General features: G+C 44.6%; 1 protein-coding gene across 2 annotated transcripts in view; it reads left to right on the forward strand.

Moving 5' to 3' along the window:
- The window catches only part of LOC134337486 (F-BAR domain only protein 2-like), an 82,533-nt gene that overhangs the window by 53,112 nt on the left and 4,097 nt on the right, over positions 1-25,324 (forward strand). For both annotated transcript variants that reach the window (XM_063032545.1, XM_063032544.1), the window contains exons 7-26: positions 724-822; positions 3,022-3,118; positions 3,353-3,397; positions 3,996-4,068; positions 6,746-6,770; positions 7,297-7,354; positions 8,086-8,264; positions 8,941-8,965; positions 9,427-9,489; positions 10,032-10,083; positions 10,478-10,569; positions 12,172-12,579; positions 13,625-13,737; positions 15,727-15,844; positions 17,003-17,114; positions 20,293-20,448; positions 21,987-22,119; positions 22,608-22,801; positions 23,390-23,454; positions 24,509-24,673. In XM_063032545.1, coding sequence (XP_062888615.1) covers positions 724-822; positions 3,022-3,118; positions 3,353-3,397; positions 3,996-4,068; positions 6,746-6,770; positions 7,297-7,354; positions 8,086-8,264; positions 8,941-8,965; positions 9,427-9,489; positions 10,032-10,083; positions 10,478-10,569; positions 12,172-12,579; positions 13,625-13,737; positions 15,727-15,844; positions 17,003-17,114; positions 20,293-20,448; positions 21,987-22,119; positions 22,608-22,801; positions 23,390-23,454; positions 24,509-24,673 — 2,272 coding nt within the window. The remainder of the gene's footprint in view (positions 1-723; positions 823-3,021; positions 3,119-3,352; positions 3,398-3,995; positions 4,069-6,745; positions 6,771-7,296; positions 7,355-8,085; positions 8,265-8,940; positions 8,966-9,426; positions 9,490-10,031; positions 10,084-10,477; positions 10,570-12,171; positions 12,580-13,624; positions 13,738-15,726; positions 15,845-17,002; positions 17,115-20,292; positions 20,449-21,986; positions 22,120-22,607; positions 22,802-23,389; positions 23,455-24,508; positions 24,674-25,324) is intronic.

Here is a 25,324-nt window from a genome sequence, read left to right on the forward strand (position 1 = left end):
CGGTGCAGCATTGGGAGTATCAGCCTTGGCTTCTTCCATCTTCAAGAATGGGATTTGATCCCAGAATGTCTGACTCTGAGAAAAGAGTGCTTCTCACTGAACCTCATTTGGCACTAGAGCAGAATTTGGAGGTGTTTCTGTAAACTGTGGAATCTCCATCGTCTGTTTTCCTCCTTGATGAAAGAGTTTGTGCATCTCAGACTACCACACATAGCAGCACTTGAATTAATGAGAGCCTGTAATACAAATCCTGTGTCGGTGCCTAGGTGAGTTTAGGCATAGAGAAAGTTCACTAAATAAAAGGTCTGTGAGTGAGCAGGAAGATCTGTTTGCACTAGCAATGCACAGTAAGAGGACTTGCACTGTTCTGGGGTTCTGTCCCCAGCAATGGATTCACATTATGTAACCAAACGAAACTGGATTGAAAATGAAAAATATCTAGAAGAGCAGTGCCATGGCATTTCTCAGAGGAATTTAGCTACTCACGCCGAGGCCCATAATATTGTATGTGCGAAATTTAGAAACTGCTCGGGGAGGACGTGAAGTGAAATAGGCACAGATTTCAGGGGGAGTGTTCTGTGAATGTGCACAGTGCTGGTCACCATGCAAAGATTTGGATATAAAAGGGTTAATGAGGGCCAGACTCACTCTGGGGTTGGGTCTGACACTTGGGAAACTTGTCAATTATTTTAGCCCTAATGTTTCAAACTGCTAATTTGGCAGAAGTTCCAGCGAATTGAGGAGAATCACCTGAGACACATGAAGGTGCTGATCAAATCCTACTCAAACTCCATTGAAGACACACATGTGCAACTGGGTCAGGTGAGCAGAGAGTTCTTTCATAGACTCTGACCTTCGAAAGTGTGAAAAGTGATAAAGGAACTGAAAGAGTTAAGTCATGAGGAGATGTTACCTCGACCAATTTAGTAATTCCCTGAATGCAAATAGTTTAAGGGTGATAGAGTTATAAAGTCAAAGAAAAGTACAGAATAGAAACAGGCCCTTCAGCCCATCTAGTTCATGCTGAATCATTTAAACTACCTATTTCTATTGAACCTGCACCGGAACCATAGCCCTCCATGCCCCTACCATCCATGTATCTATCCAAACTTCTCTGAAATGTTAAAATCGAGCTTGCATGCAGTACTTATGCTGGCTGCTTGTTTCACACTCTCACAACTTTCTGAATGAAGAAGTTTCCCCTCGTGTTCCCCTTAAACTTTTTTATCTTTCACCCTCAACCCATGACGTCTGGTTGTAGCCCCACCCAACGTCAGTGCAAAAAGCCTGCTTGCATTTCCCTATCTATACCCCTCATCTTTTTATTTAAATGGATCAAATAAAAAAAAATCAGTAGGGTGGACAAAGGAACTATTTCCATCACTATATTTATTTGTAGAGGTTGTGGTTTATCCTGTCACCACCAGTATCGATTGCACATCCATTCAGTAGGAGAAGCCCGGATCCTTAATTAGCTAGACCATGCAGAGGTGATGTCAGGAAGCACTTCTTCACACAAAAGGATGGTAAAAGGTATGTCGCATCCGGAATTTTTCCGGTTAGCGGGCGATTTTCTTCCATGCCACTCTGACGTATTGGAAAATCGTGTACGAGGCAAGTTACAGCAGTGGTTTGCCATTGCCTTCTGCCGGGTGAGTTTTTTTTAAAGAGATCACCAGCTCTTAACCCAGCATGGATGGAGAGCGTGCAAATGTTCAAACTCATCCCAAAGTTGATGCTAAAACTGGAACTCAAGTGAAAAGTTTTAAATATATATCCTGCTGTCAATTTTTAAGGGAATTGTTTGAAGATGAGGTGAAGATCATCTCTGATCTAAATGGATGATGGAATAAGCCTTGAGGGTTGAATGGTTTCCAGTTCCTCATTTTCAATTACACGACCAATAGCTGCTGTGCTCCTGAAGCGCTGGAGTTTATATTACATCTAAGTTAAATGTGAGTTGGTGAATAAATCACAACATGGATTGAGGAAAGTTGATAGTAATATTTAATGAAGAGAAGTGGGAGGAATCTTCGCTGTTTGGAGGAAGCCCTTAAGCCAGATAAAAGATAAAAACAAACAGCCTTCACACCCAACTTGATGCAGAGATGGAGATCAATCAAAATATTTGCGAGGAGGCTTGAGGGGGAGGGTTGAGAGAAGAGCCTTGACTATTGAGAATGTTGTGTTGATCTGTTGACAGGGCTCGCTCTACTTGACCTGGGTTTTTCAAAGAGGTACTGTGAGTTGGTTTTACTGGGTTTGCTGCCCCGGTGTCCTTCTCTGCCTTCAGTGTGTCACTGATTGTATCTGTGGGGAGTTAATATGAATCCCATCATAGGTTGTGCTCGGTATGTTGTTGTGGGTGTCCAGGATTCCAATTTCATGTTGGGTTCCAAGTGTCCAGAGGGTGAGCAAGGTAACCCTCTCATGGTTGACGATTCTGCTGTATCACATTGTAGGAATATGCACTTAGCCAGGGTTCCCCATCATTTGACATCTTGTTCCAAGCATTGAAGAGGAAAGTGCTAAATTTGGGTATGGAGCCAACCAACAACTGGAGGGCATTCAGAGTCTGTTGCATGGTTTGGGTTTTATTTTTCTCTCACTTTCAGGGTGTGAGCTTCGCTGGCAAGTCCAGTGATAATAGCCCATCCATATTTCCCCTTGTGCAAGCCATTCAAGACTGTTTAATGTCATTTCCGGCACATAAGGAGAACGGAATAGTTGTTACTCTGGATCCGATGCAGCACGAAAGAAAAGGCTGCCGTCTTATTGAACTGCTGCAGTCCTCATGCCTGTTGAATTGATAATTCCAGGATATGGACCTGAAAGAGAGCCAATGTTTCCAAATAGAGATGGTGCCTGAGTTAGAGAGGGGTGTGGAACCATCGATGTTTCTGCCTGCTGCATTGTCCTTCTGGTGGCAGAGGGCACATCTCTGGCGGAGCCTTTGGAGAAACGCTGGAAAGCTGCTGAGGTGCATGCTGTTCATTCTACCACATGTATTTCCTTGTTCAGGTCCATGAAGAGTTCAAACAGAATGCAGAGAATATCGGAGTGCAGGATCTGATCCAGAAATATGCCCTGACCAAAGGCACTGGCAAGGAGAAGCCAGGTAATGAGTGCTTGGTCCTCTGCCTGAGGCCGTGAGTGTTTGGTGGGGGGGGGGGTCACTACCCAAAGGAAGCTGACAATGTTGTATTGATTATGGTGGATGGTGGAGAGGAGATGGGTGGTGGGCTGTTTCCTCTGGGTAGGAGGAAGAGAGATTGTTGTGAAGGGTGGAAATGCTACTTTTGCAGTGAGAGTTGCTCTTCAATCTAAGATCTGCGTCTGCTCTCTGTTCCAGGGCCCATTGAGTTTGAGGAGTGTAACCCAGAAGTGGTGCTGGAAGGTGAGTTGCTTCTCATTGTGTTGCTGTTCCTTGGTGCACAAACCACCAGCATTTAGCACCAGGAAGTAAGCGACATATCGGTCTGCAGTAGGTATTGTGAGGTCAGCTCAGAGAGATTGCCACTAGCGATCTCCCTTCCACTATCCATACCATTCCGATTGTACCAGCTCTCCCTGCTCTGAGAATAATTATAGCTGAGGTTCACCCTCCCTCACACTCCACCCTTCTCTGTTTTTCCTCTCCCCCTCCCATGTTTCTGCTGGCTCTCTTTCCCACTGACATGCATTCCACGAGGTAACACCATGCAGTGGCCTGGTGTAGGAATTCTGCTTTACCCCTTCCTCCTGCTCCCTATTCCCGGGTTTGAAAGGTTGTTTGTTAAAAACTGTCCCGCCGCCCAACTGGAATCAGCTGAACGGGGCATCTTAAAGACTGTCCCGGCCTGGGGACCAAATTTACTGGTGAGACCACTTGAAGGAAGTGTGAGTTAGCTGGGGTGGTTAGCACTCTATCCTCCAGAGCACATAGTGAAGGGGTTTGTTCACTTCAGTTACTGGTTGCAGAGAATATTGCCTTTTCTTTTCCTCTCTCGACACAGTGTCAAAGAAAACCAAAAGGAAATCATTTGTGATCCCAGGCCTCAGCAAGAGGGAGAAGGACACGGACTCCACGTGAGTAGCCTCCCAAAAACACTCCAGCGTGTGGCAAGGTGATGCAGCCAGGTCCATGTCCACCTCAGATTCTTTTTGTCTTGTACCTGCCCCCACATTCCATCTGCTTCCATGGTTTACCCCGAGCTCAATGCATTTCCCCTGCCTTGTGCTCGCTTTCCTCCCGGGCCCAAACAAAATCGTCTTCAAAGCATCAGCACCCGCAGCTTCTTGGGAAGTGAGCCCCAGCTCCTTGAAATACTTTGAGTGCTGTGCTTTTAACTTTGAGGTCATTTCCCCCCCCCCCACCTTCCTACCTCCACCCTCTCGCCCCCACCACCTCTCCTTATTCCAGACTTGCCCAACGGAGAGAGAAAGCACATTCCCTCTTTAAAGCTCATGGTGACCCATCAGGTCCAGAACAAGTGCTGTGTGTTAGCCAAGGCTGCAATGAAGCACAATTAGACAAGGGGGAGATGAGCAGCTGAGATGTGGAAACAGTTGGGCTGGGCTGAGTGGTTGCAGTTGGGGAGACTGGAGATGGGGTGGAAGAATTGTGCAACAATTGTACAATGATTTGGGTGGCAATGATTTTTCCTGACACCATTATGGCCAAGAGTAATTGTTTTAAATTGTCTGTACTAATTAATATGCACTAGAATTATAGTTGGCTATGTTGAGAAGGGGTTTTAAGCTGTTTTATCTGTTGTTAGCCAAGGTCAACATTAATCCCTCTTTCACCTAATTAGTCTCCAGGCTGAGTTAATGTCCCTCCTGGAAGTCCGGCATTGCTGTTTAATTTCCACCACCAAAAGAGCATTTCCTCTGTCAACTGGTACCAAACTTTTAGTCCAAAATAAGACAACTAAGAGGAGGGGAATAAAAGCATGTTTTTCTCTCTGATAATTCTATAAATACATTTCTTCCCCCTCCCCCAACATTGGCTGCAGTGTAAAATGCAACAGTTACTCACCAAAGCTACTCCGACAACACCTCCCAAACCCGTACCCCCAGCACCAACACAAGGAGTGTAACAGGTACTCACGTACTTGATGGTGGGGGGAGGTACTACCACCTGCTGGTTCCCTCCAAGTTATGCACCATCTTACTGTCTGTGGTAAACCATATATATATGTTGTAACTGGGTTACCTGTCTGGATACGCCCCTCTGCTGACTGCTCCTGTGGCTCCTCCCACAGACCCCTGAATAAAGGCGATTGTGCCACTGCTCCTCCCTCAGTCCAGGGCAGATACTCAGCATGGTCGAGGTCACATTTTACTGCTAATAAAAGCCTTTCAGTATTTACTCTACTTCCAGTCTTTTGGAGTAATCTATAGTGCATCACCGTCTTAATTTGAAATTTTATCACTAGCATTTTATCATTGTCAATGGGTCTAAATCCCAGAATTCTCTCTGCAAAAGCACTGTGGGAGCACAAAATCCAAAGCTCAAAGTAAAATTTGTTATCAGAGTACATAAATGTCACCACATACAACCCTTAGATTATTTTTCCAGTGGGCATACTTAGAAAATCTATAGAACAGTAACTGTAAGCAGGATCAGTGAACAACAAACTGTGCAAATGCAAACATAAATAAATGGCAATAAATAACAAGAGCATGAAATAACAAGCTAGAGTCTTTAAAGTGAGACCATCAGTTGTGGGAACATCAGAAATAGAATGAGAGTAGTTATCGCACTTTGTACACGAGCCTGATGGTTGGGGGTAATATCTGTTCTTGAACCTGGTGGTGCGAGTCCTGAGGCTCCTGTACCCTGTACCTGATGGCAGCAGCGAGAAAAGAGCATGGCCTGGGTGGTGAGGAACTTTGATGATGGATAATGCTTTTCTACAGCAATATTTCATGTAGATGTGCTCAACGGCTGTGATGTAGTGGGCCGAATACACTGCCTTTTGTGGGATTTTCTGCTCAAAGGCGTTGGTGTTTCCATACCAGGCTGTAATGCAGCCTGTCAGCACACGTTCCACCACACATCTATGGAAGTTTGTCAAGGTTTTTGATAACATGCTGAACCTCCATGGACTCCTGGGGAAGTAGAGTCACTGTCGTGCTTCCTTTGCAATTACATTTCACCAGAACGACTGTAGTTGTTCAAGGTTGTCTCTCACCAGTATTTTATCAAGGGCATTTAGTAATGGGTAATAAATGCTTGCCTTTCTGATGCTCCGTAGAAAGTGAAGAAATAAAATTAGATCTGACCAGATCTGCATTTCCTTTGTCAATAGTCTCTTAGTGTAAAATTGTGCTTCTTTCAGTAGTTGGGCTGATTTTTTGTCAGTTCCTGAGTAAAATAAGTATATTCACAATCAACACACACGTATGAAAGGTCTTGGCCTAAAATGTCAAATGTTTATTAATTTCCGTAAATGCAGCCTGACCTGCTGAGTTCCTCCAGTATTTAGTGTGTGTTGCTCTGGATTTCCATCATCTGCAGATTCTCCTGTGTTTATATTCAAAGTCATTCTTTCAGCATTTTAAAGTTAGTCTCTGTTTTGGCCTTCTACCCAGAATGCCCCTGGGCTCTTAATGGCTGTAACTTTTTACCCTGCATGCAACAAATGCTCTTTACGGAATGCTTGTGCAGTGGGAGGGAGTAATAGTGGGTTTGACTGTGATCTGTCACTCTGCCAATGTTGATTTCCATCAGTAACCCTGGTCTTTACTCCTGTTGCAGGGGGTCTCCCGATGCTGACTCTACTGTGAGTAGACGCTGTCTGTTAACCCACTCCCTGATGCGCTCTTTGCTAGTGATTTTGCTCAGTTTCTTCTGCGATTTTGGTTGTAAAATAAAAATTGCATTGCAATTGGCTCATTATATGAACCTTTGGGCTAGTGTGGTCCATCCTGGCTTAACCCTCACTGAGTGGTGGCTTGAGTGTATCAGCTGCACGCACTGTGCCCCATACTTCATCCAAGTGGTTATCCTGCTTGTACAAGACTAGACAGTCGCCATGAGCTTCAATGCATCGTACCTCATTGTTTACTACGAGTGCTGCCGAGGTTCCTGCTCTTGGTAGGGCCATTCATTCTCCGTAGTTTTGTGGCACTGACATAGCTTTTTAACATCATTGGGAGAATGGCACTTCAGTTCACTGGGCAACACTCTTGCCTTTTGCCCATTGCTGATTGTGTCAGTGGGATCTGCCTGCTTTTCTAAACTTAATATTGGGATGGTGCAAAGTTGTCCTTAGTACTCAGTTACTTTGAATGTGTTTTGATTTACAGAATTCCCCAGAGGTCGATGAAGAAGGTTACACTATCAGACCAGAGGTGACCCAGAATTATATCCTTGAATTTGTACATCTTTATCTGTTGCTCTTCTTCTCTGAACTTCCCTGCTGCACCCTGCGGTGTCGCATGGAGACCTCAAAGTCTCCCCCAATGCATCACTTTCAAGATGTCTCCAAATAGGCACAGATTTGTCTGCAGTTGCGGCCTTTAGCATCTTCTGTAATGTGGAGATTCAGTCTTGGAAGACTGGATTGGGACTGGAGATGGTGGCTTTCAGACTGAGTTGAGGCACGCAACAAAGTGCAAGTGAGTGGGACCAAACCTGAGTTCACACGGTGGAAAAATTGGGGGAAACTCCTGTACTTTTGGTCAAGCTGGGAGATAACATAACACTATAATTCTGGAAGTAATATCGAGCTGGCATTGAGTGATCCCTGGAGAATGACGGACAGGATCTTTGACCAGTCCTAAGCATGCAGTACCTTGGTCCCAATTATTCACTATCTTTTTAAAAACCCTGTGTTTATGTCCTGCAGCATTTTGTGGAGGTATGGGGGCTAATGGTGAAGAAGAACTTGAGACCCAGTTAGAATTCAGTCCACAGTGATTCAGATTTAGCTGAGACACAATTAGGCTATAAAGAGATGGGCCAGGAGGCCAATTTTGTACTAGACTCAGATGGGATGTTTGTTTCAGCAAAGCCACAATCATGACCAGTTGGTGCCATTCTCATCACTGTCCCCAATTGCCAATTCCATTTGGAATTCCTTGACCTCTCTATACATGAGAAGGAACACAGGACCTGCTGTTCCAGTGACTCTGACTCTGACGATGATGAACCCCGAAGGTTCCATGTGGAAATCAAACCAGTGACGATCAAGGACCAGAATGGCGACCCTGAGATTTCTGTGGAGCAACTGAAGGCATCGATAGGGAATATCGTCCTCTCCTCTAATCCAATGGTAAGAAAGACCTGCTGTTACTTTGGATGGGTGTGGGTGGGGATTGTGGAGGGGTGACCAGGGAGAGGGGAAAAGCCATGAGCAATGAGTTTTGCAGAGGGGAAGAGAATTGCTCATGTTAACAAGTCCTAAAGCAAACTTCATGTTCCAAGAGTCTTTACTACAAACAGAAGTAATGGGATGTTAGTCCCAAATTAGTGCAAGGAATACAGCTAAGGGGTGTCAGGACAAAATATCCTAGGTTGACTGAGGATATATCCATTCCAGATACTTCATGTCATAGAACAGCTACAAGTCACATTGATGAGTCTGGAATTATGGATGGGCTAGACTGAGTAAGGACAACAGCTTTCATTCCCTGAAGGACAGTAATGACCAGATGGTTTTTTTAATGAACGTCTGGTACTTTCATGGTTACTGCTACTTTTGAGTCTATGATTACTGATTACTTGAGGGATTCAAACTGCATTCTGTGGAATAATTGTCCACACCTTAACACCGGTGATTTAACCACTGTGCTAAGGGTTGTCAAGGCTGGAGGGTTTTTTTTTATTCACTTGGCATCATTGATCACTGAGATTTTAGGGGAGGAGTTATTGTTAACAAGGGCTCCAGCAAACAAGGTTCTTGTGGCTTGTTTAATGCCCGACTTGATCATCTCGTCTCTATTTTGCAGATCCTGACCAAAAGGAATTCCTCCAGTGAGTATTGTCAATCTTCAAGAACTATTTTATGTCTAAGATTTAAGAATCAGCAGGAGCCTTGGAAAAGAGCAGGGAGGAAGATTAAATGGACAGCTTTATCAATAAGCCAGCACTGGTCCAATGGGCCAAGTGTCATCTCGTGTGCTGCAAGACTCTGTGTGAGCCTAGTGGTAGTGTGTGTTGAGATACCAGGTGAGACTGGTCCTGGTCGTGTCTCGATATGAGCAGTGAGGGAGGTGTCCCCCACTTTTTAAAATTTACAATGTTCAATGTCCATTTCTGGCCTGGACTTCATTCCAGTGAAGGACTGGGTAATGATGCTTCTTAATGCATTGGTTTCAAACACGAAGATGTTTCTAAAAGACGGAATCAGTTTGTTTCTGACTAGATTTCTGCTGCATCCCTTGCCCACCCACCAATGTTTGTTTTGTCTCTCCCTCTCTCCTTGTTTCCCACAGAACACACTATCCAATTGGCTCCACTTCCAGTGGATGGAAACACTGAGGAAATTAATGCCAGAGGTAAGGTAATCCCTTTGATGCTATGGAAGATGTGTGATCACCAGTTGCTTGTAACTCAGTGAAAAGTTAGCCTCCTCTGTAATGCCACTTACCGCAACCAGTCCCAAGAATTTGGTTTCAGCCAATAAAAAGATTTGGTGCTAACTTTTCAAGACAATGTAATTTAACCAATTTCTAATGCTGTGTTTTGTACAGTAGCTCTTTTTCACCTACTGGACTCCATCTACTCTCTTATAATCTTTGAACAAGGCTTTCCTCATTTAAAATAAGTAAATCATCTGAAATGATCTCAGGTGAATTGTCCAAAGCACACCATTCGAGGGCATTGCTGGATAGACTGTCATCTCTCACCCTGCTATGGGTGTTGCTCTCTGTTTTGATCTTTGACTTTGGTAACATTCTCGAGAACAAATCCCTCTGGTTTATTCAGTTGTCGTATAGCATTGAGCCTGCCCACTCCATATTCTTGCTTTTCTTGTTCTTGCTGTCTCAGGACAATTGTTTTGAATAGACTTTGATCCTGTTTTCTGTGTTGGTTACAGATGTAGAGACAACAGTGTACCAGTTTACTGCTCCAAGCTCAGAGCCCAACAGGTACGTAACACCTTGGGATGTGCTAAAGCTTGTTCGAAAGCAAAATATGGAGGGGTCTTTGGAATTGATGGCATTGGAGTCTTTATTCTGGGATTTCTCACACTTAGCAAAGAAAATTGGGAAACAGAGGCAACAACTATCCCCATTATTCATTCTTGGAATATCTGGGCAACCCCTTTGACCAGTTTTCCAACCCCACCATTCTCCTGCTACGTCTCCTTACCCATCCCCCACCAACCCCCAAATTCCCTCTTTTCCTCTCTTCCTTCAATCTTTCAGTCATTTAAAATAGTTCCTTGCCATGTCTAACTTCCAGAGGTTCAGCCTTCCATTTGTTCTGGAACTTTCCGATCTGTTTTACCTCAGATTTCCTTGTGTTGTTTCCTCTCCTCAGCCGACCCGCCATCTCGCAGAATGGCATCAGCTTTCTGGATCCACTCTTTGGGTCATCAGCAGAACCCATGTTTGACAAGTCCAGTCTCCCAGGTAAATAACTTTGCTTCCGTGCTGGATCACATCTCCGAATCTATGGAAATTCTGAGATCTCATTTTGCACCAGCTTAATTGCATTGACTTCACAAAGAAGCAATTCTCTGTGAAGAGAGTTCAAAAACAAACTAATATCTCTATCAATCCTACTTCTTTCATAAAGTTAATGAAAATTTAATTGAATGGTCAAAATGATTTGTCTTGTAACTTTGCACCTGAGCCAGAAAAGATTGCAAGTTGATACCCTACCAGGAGCGGTCCCAGTTGGTCACAATTGGAGCTCTGGTTTACAATCCAGCAGGATCCTTGCATCCAGTGGTTTTAGCAACTTCTTAAACTCACACAACCTACACCCACTACCAAAAGGCTGACAAGAGCTAAGGGTAATATGTGGGTAGTCTCAACCATGGAAGAAGATTTACTTTACAGCCTATCACTCCTTCACCAAACCCCATCAAGGTGGGAAGAGACAGACAAGATGCAAACACTAAAGATACTTACACTAAGGGAATTTGCAGGAGACTTGTCAGATTAGAATGGGGAAAGACTTGGTCAGCCTGCACTTGGAATATTGTGAGGAGTTTTAGAGCCCCTTATCTAAAGAAAGGATGTGCTGACGTTGGAGAGGGACTAGAGGAGGCTCACAAGAAAGATCCCAAGAATGAAAAGGATGGGCCTTTACTCGCTGGAGTTGAGAAGAATGGCGGGAGGGGGGAGATCGCGTTGAAACCTATCAATATTGAAAGGCCTGGGTAGCGTGAACATGGAGAGGATGTTTCCTATAGCGGGGAAGTCTAGGACCAGAGGGCACAGCCTCAATACAAGAGTTGTGGAGGAATTTCTTCAGTGAGAGGGTGGCAGATCTGTGGAATTCATTGCCAGAGAAAGCTGTTCAGGTCAAATCTGAGTATATTTAAAGCGGAGGTTGGTAGGTTCTCAATTAGTCAGGGTGTCAAAGGTTATGGGGAGAAGGCAGGAGAATGAGGTTGAGAAGGATAATAAATCAGCCATGATGGAATGGTGGGAGACTCGATGGGCCAAAATGGCCTAATTCTGCTCCTGTGTTTTATGGAATTTGCATTTTGTGCTCAAAATAAGGGACCTCTAAAGCCTTAAAATTTTGTACTGGAATTCGGTAGTGATATCATCTGGGATGGGTCGAGAAGGGGTTGACAGATCTCATTCGCTGGGTGAGCTAATAGGGGACAAACTTTCTTTTGTGCTCAGCGTCTGTGTGTTGCACCTAAGGTCATCATTCATCGGCCATTCCTGATTGCCTGTTGTGTGGCAGCTTTCCCAGAGCTCCTGGACATAAACATAGCAGGAATACGTTGAAAGTCAGGATAGTGCGCAACGAGGAGAGTAACCTGCCACCTTACCATGTGCCTGTTGTCTGTGTCTCTGTGGTACAGACTGGAGGATTTTGGGGGCTACAGGTGTGTTTTTTTGGCAAGTCAGTACTGGGTACTTTTTTGATGATATGCTGCCACAGTGGTATTGGAGGGAAATGATGTTTTGGGTGGTGGGGAACTCGACTTGCATCTTGTTTTTAATTCCCGTTGCCCGTTCTCACTGAAGGTTTTTGCTCTCTTTTCTCAGCCCAGTGTAACCAGGTGGGTGCAAACCCACTGTCTCTGAGCCCCCCATCGGGCTCCAGCGCTCTGGAGGTGATAGAAGATTCAGGTCTGGACTCCCCTTCCCTGCCGACCACTGAGGGTTCCTCACCGTCTCCTGAGTCTAGGCCGTGGACCCCTCAGCCTGTCACGCCGCCAGTCTCGCTCCCGCTCAGCAGGACCTTCTCGCCAGCCGTCGATGACTCCTTTCTTCACTCCACCTGCGGGCCCAAGTCAAGTGACTGTGTCACCAGCACGGACCTTCAGAACTCGGAGAAGAGCTGCAACACCCCAGCGGACAGAGGGTGGTCACCTGTAGAGCCGCGGGTGATGGCTGAACTCCCTGCCCTAGGCCTTCACGGTCTGGCTGCTAGCAACACTGCACCTGCTACAGGTTTCACATGATCTGCTTTGCTTTTTTATTACCTTGGTTAGAAAAACAAAACGGATCATCTTCTCTAACAGTTTCACATCAACGATTCCCAGAGCAGCGATAATGTAGGCAAATACAAAGTAAATCTCCCTCTGCACTATCCCATCAAATGTCCCTAGGGCAGCGACAATGCATGTTAAATAGAAAGTAAATCATCCTCTACGCTGTATTTACCAGCACTATCGCTGCCCCATGGGGATTTGATGGAGTAAATCTCCCTCTACAGTGTGTTAATCGCAAAATTATTCTGTGTGGAAGTCGAGTTTATCATCATCTACACAAATACATCTGTGCAGAGGTGCAATAAAAAACGTGCTTGCCGCAGCATCACAGGCAGAGATATCCAAGATTCAGGCTGGTTTATTGTCAGTCTTCAGTACACGAGGGGAAAGGAGAATGAAATGGCCGTTGCTGCGGATCCGATGCAGAACAACAAAACGTAATACGCATAAAGAACGCAATAAATGTAAATATTAAAGCAATCCTGCAAAACACAATGTACAAGTGACCAAGTGTGGCCATCTACACACAGGCTGATTGGACGTATGTGAAGTGACGCTAGGTGATGGAGGGGTGGGTTAATGGGCGGAGTCGTCGATCAGCCTGATGGCTTGGGGGAAGTAACTGTGCTGGAGTCTAGTGGTCCTGATGCGGATGCTGCAAAACCCCTTCCCTGATGGGAGTGGGACAAACAGTCCATGAGCAGGGTGGGTGGGGTCCTTTTGCTGACTCCTTTCTGTCTAAATGTCCTTGATAGCAGGCATCATACAAGCAGCATTTGCAAGAGAAAAATAAATTAAACATTAAATGATTGAAGTCCTTACAAGAAAGAACACAATTAGAATGAAAAAAGCCCGTGATAGTATCATTTAGAAGCTGTGGGGTTACTAAACTGTCGTGATCGGGGTTGTGCCGGTTGGTTCAGCAACTGAAGGGAAGTAGCTGGTGTTGAAAGCTGGAGGTGTGGGACCTGGTGTGGTGTTGATGTGTCTCGTTGTGTCCTCAGGCCTGCCGGGTGCTCAAGCTGACGTCTCAGCGGGGAAAACAGCTCTGGTGCCTCTGCCTCGCCGCCACTCAAGAAAGAAACTTCTCCCCCTCCAGCTGGACACCACGGACGCAGTATGTAATAGTCCTGCCATTTAGTTCAAAAGACATGGATCCAAGCAGAGAACTGCAGTAGGCCATACCTCTTCCTTTTCATGGTAACCATCCTCGCAGTGTGCCTTCCCAAAAGGATGAGTAAATCCTGCAGACATCTCTATACTGACGAGGCAGCACAGCACAGCCAATGACCATCAAGGTCCTATCACAGGAGATATCTACTGTGACTTCTCCCCTTGTGCAAACAGTCTAGATGACAGTCTCACCCTGACGGTCCATTTCTCTCCATGAATGCTGCCCAACCTGCTGAGGTTCTCCAGTGCTCTGTGTGTTCTGCCTGTATAAATGTGCTTTTTGGATGCGTCAAGAATTGTTAGGAAGAATAAAAATTTCCTGCTTAATCAGTGAATCTCAATCCCTTATTTGCCACTTCACTATGACCCTCATTTCCACTTTATTTCCCACCCTCCACCCTATCAGTTCCCACTTTCCAGGAAAGAATCCACTTATAGTTATTTTGACTTTCGGTCTAGTTGCTACCAGGTAGGAAATCATGTAAAGTGATGTTTTAAGGATGAGGCATTAACCTGAGAGAGATTAGCTTTATTTGTCACATCTACATCAAAGTGCCCAATGAAAAGTGTCACTTGTCTCAAATCAAATCAGCGAGGATTGTAAATGTCACAACGCTTTGATGCCAATATAGCATGCCCAACAACGCATTAACCTTAACTGTACGTTTCAGTAGGTTCAATAGGTATGTTTAATGTCAGAGGAATGTACACACAATACATCCTGAAATTCTTTCTCTTTACAAACATCCACGAAGACAGAGAAGTGGGGTATGGGAGGAAACTGGAGCACCCGGAGGAAACCTGACCAATCACGGGGAGATCGTGCAAATTTCTTATAGGCAATGGCACGAGTTGAACCCCGATCGGTAATCACTTGTGGTGTAAAGCGATGTGTAACTGCTACACCACCATTCTGCCCTTGCCGTTTGGTTTCAAACATCCAAATGCACTACCCTGAATTAGACCGTGGAGTTTTCACTCCCTGAATTAAACTCACTGGCAAACAGTTATTGGGCCATCATCACTTTGTTTGCAAGAGCTTACTGTGAACAAGTTGGCTAACTCATTTCTTACAGTTACTACACCTTGAAGTTACTTCAAGTCAGGTTTATTGTCATTTAACTATTACAAGTATACCGTCAAGCTAGACAATGTTTCTCCAGACAAGGTGTAAAGCACAGTAGTACACATTACACACAATAACTTATGGAAGTAAGGATAAAGTTTACAAATAAATCACATACAAAAACTAAAGTGCAGAAATTAAATATTGTCAGGTACAGAACAGATTAACCGGTGACACTTCGAATGTGGTGCGCCAGGGAGTTCAGAAGCCTAACGAGGAAGAAATTGTTTCCTATCCTGACCATTCTTGTTTTTATGCATCAGAGTCGCCTGTCTCATGGTAAAAAGTCAAAAGAGGATGTTGAACAACAGGAATTCTGCAGATGCCGGAAATTCAAGCAACACACATCAAAGTTGCTGGTGAACGCAGCAGGCCAGGCAGCATCTCTAGGAAAAGGTACAGTCGACGTTTCAGGCCGAGACCCTTCGTCAGGACGGGGCTCGGCCTGAAATGTCAACTGTACCTCTTCCAAAGAGGATGTTGGATGTATGGGTGGGATCCTTAATAATACTGAGGGACCTGATAAATGTGCCCAATGGATGGTAGGGTGACCCCTGTGATCCTCTCAGCTGATCTCACAGTCCTTTGTGGGGACTTCCAGTCTGATGCTCAGCTGCTCCCATACCAGATGGAGATGCAATTTATCATTGGCTGAAAGGCACTTTAGGATGGCATCATCATGTGAGAGTTGCTATAGAAATGCATATTTGTTCACCTTGTAGTTTGGAAACCTTTGTTTGTAATTCATTCTGAAATCTGTCAGTGCTGGGATAGGAGATTTACCCACTGATGTCTTGTAATCTACAGTCTAGGTGCATCAGTCCATCGACAACGCCCCAAAGCCCTTCAGCAGCTGTCTCAAGCTTGGTTGATGAAGCGACGACAACACATACCTCCCGAAGTCGAGCTGCTACGCCTGCCTCGAGTGCGTGTCCCTGGTTTGTCGCTCTCAGAAAACTCAATTGGGAAGTGCCATAATATTGAAGCATAGGAGCTATGACTCACTGGGCTTAGCACACTCAGCTGAGGGTCAGGTTGTTGACACTGCTCGTACTCCTAAGGGTGCCACACTTGTGGTGATGCTGTCTTTCCGATGAGATTCAAACAACCATAAAACTTTCCAATGCCACCAGTCTGGAGAAGGGAATTCTGCCAATGTCTTGTGATTTAATGTTTCTACCTATGTGTATGCCACTGAAATAGATAATCTCATTGAGGCAAAATTTGTGTTAGTGGGAGCTTACTGTCTGTGGGCACATGGCCAAGTGGTTAAGGCATTCGACTAGCGATCTGAAGGTCGTGAGTTCGAGCCCCAGCCAAGACAATGTGTTGTGTCCTTGAGCAAGACACTTAACCACACATTGCTCTGCGACGACACCGGTGCCAAGCTGTATGGGTCCTAATGCCCTTCCCTTGGACAACATTGGTGTCATGGAGAGGGGAGACTTGCAGCATGGGCAACTGCTGGTCTTCCATACAATCTTGCCCAGGCCTGCGCCCTGGAGAATGAAGACTTTCCAGGCGCAGATCCATGGTCTCGCAAGACTAACGGATGCCTTTACTCTTACTGTCTGAGAATTGGATGTCTCACTTCCTACATTGCAAACAGATTTTAGGGACTGTTTAAAAACAACAGGGGAATCTTAAGGTCTCTTAAAATGTCAGGGAAGTACTAGATACTTCCCTTTCTGTTTTTATTGTATGTATTAGATGGGTCAAACAATGATCTTGTGGCTTTTGTTACTTCCAACTTCTGACCAAAAGGATGGAAATTTATTGCTGATCATCCTGAGAAATTCTGTCACTGTTTCGGGAACAAAGCAGTGACTGAATCGTCCAAAGTTGGTATCACTGAGCTCTGATAAATGCCATTGCAGATCCGTAATTGTACAGCACGCAGCAGAAAGGAAGGTTGAGGGCTGTTTAACTGGGTGATAAATGGGAACATCACTGTGGCCGTGCCTGCAAAAGGTTTAATTGTGAAACGTTTTGTGGTTTGTATAATTGATGGCGGCTTTGGAATTCTTTGTGCGTTTTTTTTTTGGCTTGAGGATGATCCCTTTGTTTTACCTTCGCGGTTTAGGCATCTCCCGAGGACCCAGCCCGGTGACTCTGGGCTGCCAGGACGCTCTGCCAGTTGCAGCTGCCTTTACAGAATGTATTGATGCCTATTTCAAGGGTGGAGACTTCACAAAGTAAGTGTCGGTGAAGGCAAGGACTTCCCGAGGTAATTGGGACCACTGGGATCGAGGGCTTGGCTTGAGTTTGGTCTAGTAAAGGCTTTATTTTTCTTTAAAAGCAATAATTACACCTTCACTTCTTAGCCTTGTATCAGTGGATGGTGCTCTTGCTGGGATTGTGAATCTAAACCTTCATTAAAAGGCTTGGGCCACTTAATCTGGGCCTACACTTTCTGCACTGATACTAAAAGGGTTCTGTCTTGTCAGAGGTGCCATCTTTAGGAAAAGCTATTAAACTGACATTTTTGTCTAAAAGATGTGAGTGAATTCTATGACTATATCCTTTGCAGTGTGGGGGGGGGGATGTGGTAAACCATATATATATGTTGTAACTGGGTTACCTGTGTGGACATGACCCTCTGCTGACTGCCCCTGTGGCTCCTCCCACAGACCCCTGAATAAAGGCGATTGTGTCACTGCTCCTCCCTCAGTCCAGGGCAGATACTCAGCAGGGACGTTGATCCATTTACTGTTAATAAAAGCTTTTCAGTACTTACTCTACTTCCAGTCTTTTGGAGTAATTGATAGTGCATCAGGGGGTGACATTTTAGGAGAACGTATGTGTGCAGCAGTTAGCATCAAGCGTTACAGCTCCAGCGTTCCGAAGATCAGGGTTCAATTCCCGCTGCTGTCTCTAAGGAGTTTGTACGTTCTCCCTGTGACTGCATGGATTTCTCCAGTTTTCCCCCACATTCCAATAAAACGTACGGGTTAGGGTTAGTAAGTTGTGGGCATGCTATGTTGGCGTTGGAAGCTTGGTGACATGTGACCTGCCCCCAACACATCCTGGCTGCGGTCACTGACGCAAGCAATGTGTTTCACTCTATACTTTGAAGTGCATGTTGGCGCGTGGCCAAGTGGTTAAAGCGTCGGTCTAGTGATCCGAAGGTCGCTAGTTCGAGCCTCAGCTGAGACAGCGTGTTGTGTCCTTGAGCAAGGCACTTAACCACACATTGCTCTGCGACAACACCAGTGCCAAGCTGTATCGGCCCTAGTGCCCTTCCCTTGGACAACATCTTGCAGCCTGGGCAACTGCCGGTCTTCCATACAACCTTGCCCAGGCCTGCGCCCTGGAAACCTTCCAAGGTACAAGTCCATGGTGTCACGAGACTATCAGATGCCTAAGTGTGACAAATAAACCTATTTGCTTCTTTCATGTCTAGCAGAGACACAGGGGTAGACTGCAGACAGAAAGACAGGGATGTACTGTAGCCTGTTATGGAGGGGACCCATTGATGGGGCTACAATCTCAATAACTTCTATACATCCAAAAATAAAGTATCCTAAAGTGCTTCACAAACAGCAATGAAACAAAAGCATTTGATCCGAAGGGTCTCGGCTCGAAACATCGACTGTACTCTTTTCCATAGATGCTACCTGGCCTGCTGAGTTCCTCCAGCTTTTCTTGTTTGTCGCTTGGATTTCCAGTAGCTGCAGATTTTCTCTTATTTGTAATCAAAGTCAAAGGTTTCCAGGTGAATTTTAATGGAGGGGAAAAGCACAGAGGGATGTGTTTACTGGGGGTATTTTAGAGGTTAGGGCTCAGGCAGCAGTAAGCAGGCCAGTGATTCGAGTGAATGGCAATCTAGAATTAGAGGAGCCACGAGATCACAGTGCTGAAGGGCTGGACAGTTTGATGAGAAAGTAAGGATACAGGTACCAAAGATCTGGAAGGAAGGGTGAGAATTTTACAGGACGAAGTTAACGTAGGTCAGCAGGGTTGATGGGGAACAAACTCAATGTGAATCGAGACAGAGTTTTAAATAAACTGCCAATTATTAAATGTTAGTTGAGTCTGCTGATAACAAAATGAAGGTTTTGGATTTGGAGAGTGGAGCTGGAGAAGTCTGAACTTGAACTTTTGATCTCCTAAACTTGACAAAGGTACAAGAAACGCAATATTGATATTAAGGATACTATCAGAACGAGCTATTCAAGTGCAAAAAGATTTGTTTGTTTGTTTTATCGACTACACAAAAGCATTTGATAAAGTGAGGCACAATAAGTTATTTGAAATATTACAGGAAACTCTAGATCTAGATTCGAGAGACCTCCGCCTTCTCAGAAATCTGTACTGGGAACAAACTGCCACTGTAAAAATAGATGGAGAAGTGAGTCAGTTTACAAAAATCAAGAGAGGTGTTAGACAAGGGTGTGTTTTCTCCCCTGATTTATTTAATGTGTACAGTGAAACAATATTACAAAAAATAAGAGACATCTTGGGAATCAAAGTTGGCAGTGAAAACATCAATAATTTCAGATATGCAGATGACACTGTGTTAATTGCAAGTGCGGAGGAAGAACTACAACATTTAATTGACATAATTGTAGTAGAAAGTGCAAAAATGGGTCTATCTATCAGTTGCAAAAAGACAGAATGTATGGTGATATCCAGAAAGAAGGAGAATCCTATCTGCAGGCTGAGAATAAACGGGAAGACATAAAACAAGTACAGAACTTTTGCTACTTAGGAAGCTGGGTGACATCAGATGGCAGGTGCGACTTGGACATCAAAAGAAGAATAGGGATGGCAAAAGACACCTTTACGAGAATGAAGAGTATACTGACCAATACTAAACTAGGCATGACAACCCGCCTCAGAGTACAGAAATGTTACGTTTATCCAGTTATGTTATATGGCTCAGAATGTTGGACAATATCTAGTAACATGAGGAAATGAATTGTAGCAGCAGAGATGTGGTTTTTGAGGAGGATGCAAAGAATATCTTAGACGAAACGAATATCTAAGGAGTATGTCATGAACAGAGCAAACACAAAAAGAGAAATAATGTATGAGATCATGAAAAGGCAACGTACCTTCATTGGACATGTGATTAGGAAAGAGGAGTTAGAATGCACGGTAATTATGGGAAAGATTGAAGGGAAGAAAGCAAAGGGAAGACAAAGACAAATGATGATGGAGACAGCAGCCAGAGAACTGGAAATGAATACCAATGAATTGATCCACTTGACCTGAAACAGGAGTGTGTGGACCATGGCAGTCAAAGCTCAAACTGTCCACGGCACCTGATGATGATGATGATGATGATGATGATGAAACTTGAGAACCAAGTGCAATTGTTTGACTCTGTGCATTCTCTGGTGGGATTGTTGACGTTGTTGTCTCCCACAGTGTTATCGTAAAGTTGACCGGAGATGTCACCATGTCCTTTCCAGCGGGAATAGTGCGGATTTTCAGTGGGAATCCATCACCTGCTGTCATCAGCTTCAGGTTGTTGAATGCCAACCGGATCAGCCAGTTTCTGCCCCACACCCAGCTTCTGTACAGGTGAGAATTGGGATGCTCAGGGGCAGGTTGACTGGATTCATGTCTGCAGCCCTATAAACTTCATCTTTGAAAAAGGTAAAGCTGTTGAACCTGGCAGGGATATGGCTCATAAAACTTGGAACTGTGGTGGAGATTTGGGAATCCAAGTTTACAACATCCTAAAAAGTAATGAGCTGGAATAAATGTGGTTAGACTTAGACAATGTACACAGGTATTGTCTCCGTATAATAGAATGATATTATACTAAGACAAGTTTATAGAAATTGCAATGTTGATTATAAGGAAGAAATAGTAATTTTGATACTAGTTTCAGGAGGGGGTGAACAGCCTGAAGATCTTTTCTGTAGAAGGAATGCTGAGATTTCATCTTGATTGAGCTTTCTAAGTCTGAAACATTTTGATAGAATAGATATTTTTTGTTGATAGAACTAGAACTCACAATCTAATGAATTCATTAATGGATTAATCAGTGATTTTAAAAGAAATTTCTTTCTCTAGAAAATGGTGAAAGCATGAAATATTTTCACAGGGAACTGTTAAGATGAAAAGCAATGCAGCATTTTAAGGGAAAACTGGATAACCACATGAAAGGGAAAGGAATGGAGAGAATCAGTGATGTGGTGTAAGGGAGACTGAACAATGAACACTAACAGACTGCTTGAGCCAAATAGTCTGTTTCAATCGAGAGGGAATCTGAAACGTTGGCCTTACCTCAAGGGCTTTGAATGGCAGGAAGAAGAACTTCAATAGTCACGCAGAGCTCTGAATGGACATCTTCCAGAGCACTGAAGTGCAGTTCTGTCCTGCACATTTTGGGGTGACGAGAATGAGCTCAAAGGTGTACAGTGCAGGTTTATCAACAGCAATAAAATAGTAAAATTTAGAGTACATTGAGCAGACCTGGCTCCCTTCCCTTGAAGTGGAAGACTTTAAGGAGTGATCTGCATTAAATCTAGCTTTCTCTGGGACAATCCAGAGCAAACCGGTGGAATTTAAAACTTGAGCCAGGACTTTTGGAGTTGATGATAGAGAGCATTTCTTTAACCAAAAGGCAGTGGAAATCTAGAACATGTTCCAAAGTTAATTGTGGCTTGGTGGGTGGGTGGGGGGTGTCAATTGACTCTTTTAGGATTAAAAGTCTGAATTAAAATAGAATTTTTAGGATTTATGTTGGACGTTGAGATGGTAGAGGAAATGTCACTGCTTGGGATTCAGCAGTAGAGGATCCGTCCTACAAATTAATTTAAAATGAGCTTGAAGAGCTAAAGTGCCTCTTGCTGCAAATGAGTTAGAATGTATTCTGCAGGAAAGGTAGAATCCACTTTGAATATTGGGGAGAGGGTGTCCTCAGAATCGGCAGGCGATCTATGACTGGGGCTTACCGTGTTGGAGATGAGAAAGTGCTTTACTCAGTGAGGAATGGAAACAGTATAATGAGGTGTCAAGAGTTCACAGCAGGGAAGTAATGATGGGGGTCTCCTGTAAGGCAGTGGTCTCTGTTCCATCTTGTCCGCAGTCTAATTCTTGTCTCTGTGCAGTGATCTGTCGCAGAGTGATTCCTATGTGAAAGATTTCTGGTTGAACATGCCTGCCCTCACAGCGCAGCTACAGAAACAGGCCACGGAGAACCCAAACGCTTCCTACTACAACATTAGTCTCCTCAAGTACCAGGTACAGAGAAAGAAAAAGTACTGGAGCAACTCCCGTCAGAACGTCAGCCAATGTTTTAAAAAAATCACGCATGTAATAAGCAGCCTTCCTGAAGTACAAGGTAGTCCCGTTCAAATAGAATGGTTTAGCAGGCTTGAGGGACAGCAATTATGGGCACACCATCATCTTACTCATGTCCAATAAATTTTTACTTTCATGAGGATGTCATTGACAAAAAAGGGCTTTGGTAATTGGGGGAAGGAAGAGAGGATAGGAGGAGGAAAAAGAGTTGGAGGGAGGAACAGTTTAGACGGTTAGAGGAGACAAGAAAGGGTTTTTTTGGTTAAGGGGAGATAGAATCGTGAGTGGGGGAGAGAGGGAAGAGGAGTGGAGTGAAAGTGGGGGACGGTGTGGGGAAGGTGTATTAATGTGAAGGACGCTACAGCGATTGGGAGGGTTGTGGTCCCGGTTTACCTCTCAGTGATGCCCTCTTTGTGCACGCCCCACAGGTGTCAGCAGCAGACTGCCCAGCCGTCCCCCTGAGGGTCGCCGCTCGTTGGAAGTGCGAGCCCACTCACACGGAGGTCGCGATGGATTACGAATACGCCGGGGAAAGCACGGCCATGGTGCTGACCAACTTGCATGCTCTGATGCCGCTGGAAGGAACGATCCGAAATATCCAATCCCATCCCCCTGCTGCCTGGTGAGGGCCCCAGATCATCAACTCCTTGAGTGGGACTTCAGTGGGTGCTGCTTTTGGTAGTGCATATACTTATGCTGTTTGAGAAGCAGATCAAGCCCCTCACTCCTTTAGCTTCCCCCTCTGAGGGCATTTAATCTTTGCTTGCCCTCCACTAATCCCATCTACAGGTAGCAATACAACTCTTGCATCTGTGAGGACATCACCACAAACAGTAACATCCAGTTACTGTTTACCTACAGAGAGTGAAGCTTCACCAACGATTAACTAACAAACTTTGACGTTATAACCACCTAAAGTAGCATCAGATTACACGATTGAAGGTTTAGATTATGAGGACACTCATTCCTCATTTATTGTCATTTAGAAATGCATGCATTAAAAAATGATACAGTGTTCCTCCGGTATGATATCACAGAAATCTGGTTTGTTGTAGGAGTGAGTTTTAATGAGTATTTTAAAGGTAGGGTTGAAGCGACATGGGACAGAACACAAGAGCCTGGGCTCCGCTATTTGAAGGCGCGGTTCCAGTGATGGAGCTTTTAACCCTGTGGGTCTTCAGAAGTTGACACCCTGCTTTTCTTTGTGAAGGAATTCAAAACAGAAGCGACTTCGATGGAAGCTTCCAGATATCAATGCCCTGTCTGGAACTGAAGGTAACAGACCTTGCAACTTGGGAGAAAAATCCGTACTGGTTTGGGAATGTGCATTAAAGCCCCTGCCTTGTTCCTTTCCTAGGGATATATGGGAGGGATTAAGATGTGGCAAAGAGAGGAATGGTTTTGGAACATTACAAGAATTCAGGAACATGAGTTAACACTGAAATGTGTTTCCAAGGTGACAGATCAACATAGATGTTATTGAACAGGTGAAAGGGGCAGAATGGCCTCCTCCTGCTTCTGCTTCTTGTCTTTTGTTTGAAAACCACAGTTTTTCCTGCAGCCTACGCCTCCATTGCAGGGTTGGTGGATTGAACCTGTGATCAGAACTCAAAGGGACATTACAGCAATTCCATTTACATGGGGGAATTCAGAGCTCAGAGCAATCCGCCTTGATCAGGTCCTGAATCCTCCTGGAGACTAACCCAAAATAGAAGCAGAAAATGCCAGAAATACTCAAAAGGACAGGGAGCACCTGACAAGAAAGAGGAACAGTTTTTAGTATTTCTCCATTTCTCCTGTTCAGCCTGCTAAATGTTTCTAACAGATTCTGTTCCTTCGGGTAATTGATTTTATTATTGTCACGTGTACTGAGATACAGGGAAAATCTTTTGCTTGTGGGCCATTCAGACAGATCATATAATACAGAAATACATTGAGGTAGCACAAAAGATGAGCAGGATGCTGAGTGTGGGATTACAGTGACAAAGCCATGATGAGGTAGATTGAGAAATCAAAAGTTCATCTTCATATGAAAAGTCTGTTCAAGAGTCTGATCTTGACGCTGGTGGTATGTATGCTAATGTTTCTGTATATTCTGCCAGATGAGGTACTGGGGGTGGGGGGGGGTGGCAGTGTTGCTGGTGGAGAAAAGAGGTGAAAAAGTCATGACCGGAATGGGAGGGGTCACGGATTTTGTTGGCTGCTTTCCCGAGGCGGTAGGACGTGTAGGCGGCGTTACTGGAGAGGAGGCTCTCCAAGTCCGGTGTGAGACTTCGGCCACGTGGCTCTGTCACCGTCTGACCGCGCCACTTCTGTTCGGCTTCTGCAGGAAGAGGCTCCCTCTGTGCCAGCTGGGAGGTCTCTGATGGTCCAAACAAGCCCTCGCCCTTGGCACTGCAGTTTACGAGCGAGGGCAGCACCATGTCGGGTGCCGATGTCCGCCTGGTGGGCAACGGATACAGACTTTCGCTGGTCAAGAAGAAGTTAGTTACAGGTAAGTATGTGATCACTCTGAGGAACTGAAGCATTATCTGTGTGGGTGAGATCTATAAATCTAGATCTCTACCGTGCATCGAGTGAGGGATGAGGTCTCACTTACAATGTCTCCTGCCAAGACTCTACCCTGATGTTAGTCATTGGATATTCAGTAAATCTCCTTCCTTCTCTTTACCTCGTTACAAGATGTTCACAGAATGGTTATAATGTAGGAAGAGGCCATTCAGTCTATTAAGTCCATACTGACTCTGTGGAAACAATCCAGATAGATGCATTCCAGTGTCTTTTCCATAGCACCTTGCAAATTCTTTTCTTTCATCTACGTATCCAGCTTACTTTTCAACACTGCAAATTGAATAAACATTCACAGTTACCCCAGCAATTCATCCCAGACTACTGTTCCCTGTGTTGATTTTTAACAAAAACATTTCCTCATGATAGTCCTTGTTCTCTTGCCAATTGTCATTGTGTTCTCAGGTTTTTGGCCCTTTCACCAATGTGAACAGTCTCTATCAGCTATCTAGACACTTCTTGATTTTAAATGACCTCCATAAGATCCTTTCATATCTCTTCTCTTCCTAGGAAAGTAACCCCAGCTTCTCCAGTTTATCAGTATAATTGAAATCATTAAAACCATTTTATAACTTTT

This window comes from Mobula hypostoma, chromosome 24 (assembly GCF_963921235.1).
Source record: "Mobula hypostoma chromosome 24, sMobHyp1.1, whole genome shotgun sequence".
Classification (NCBI taxonomy): Eukaryota; Metazoa; Chordata; class Chondrichthyes; order Myliobatiformes; family Myliobatidae; genus Mobula; species Mobula hypostoma.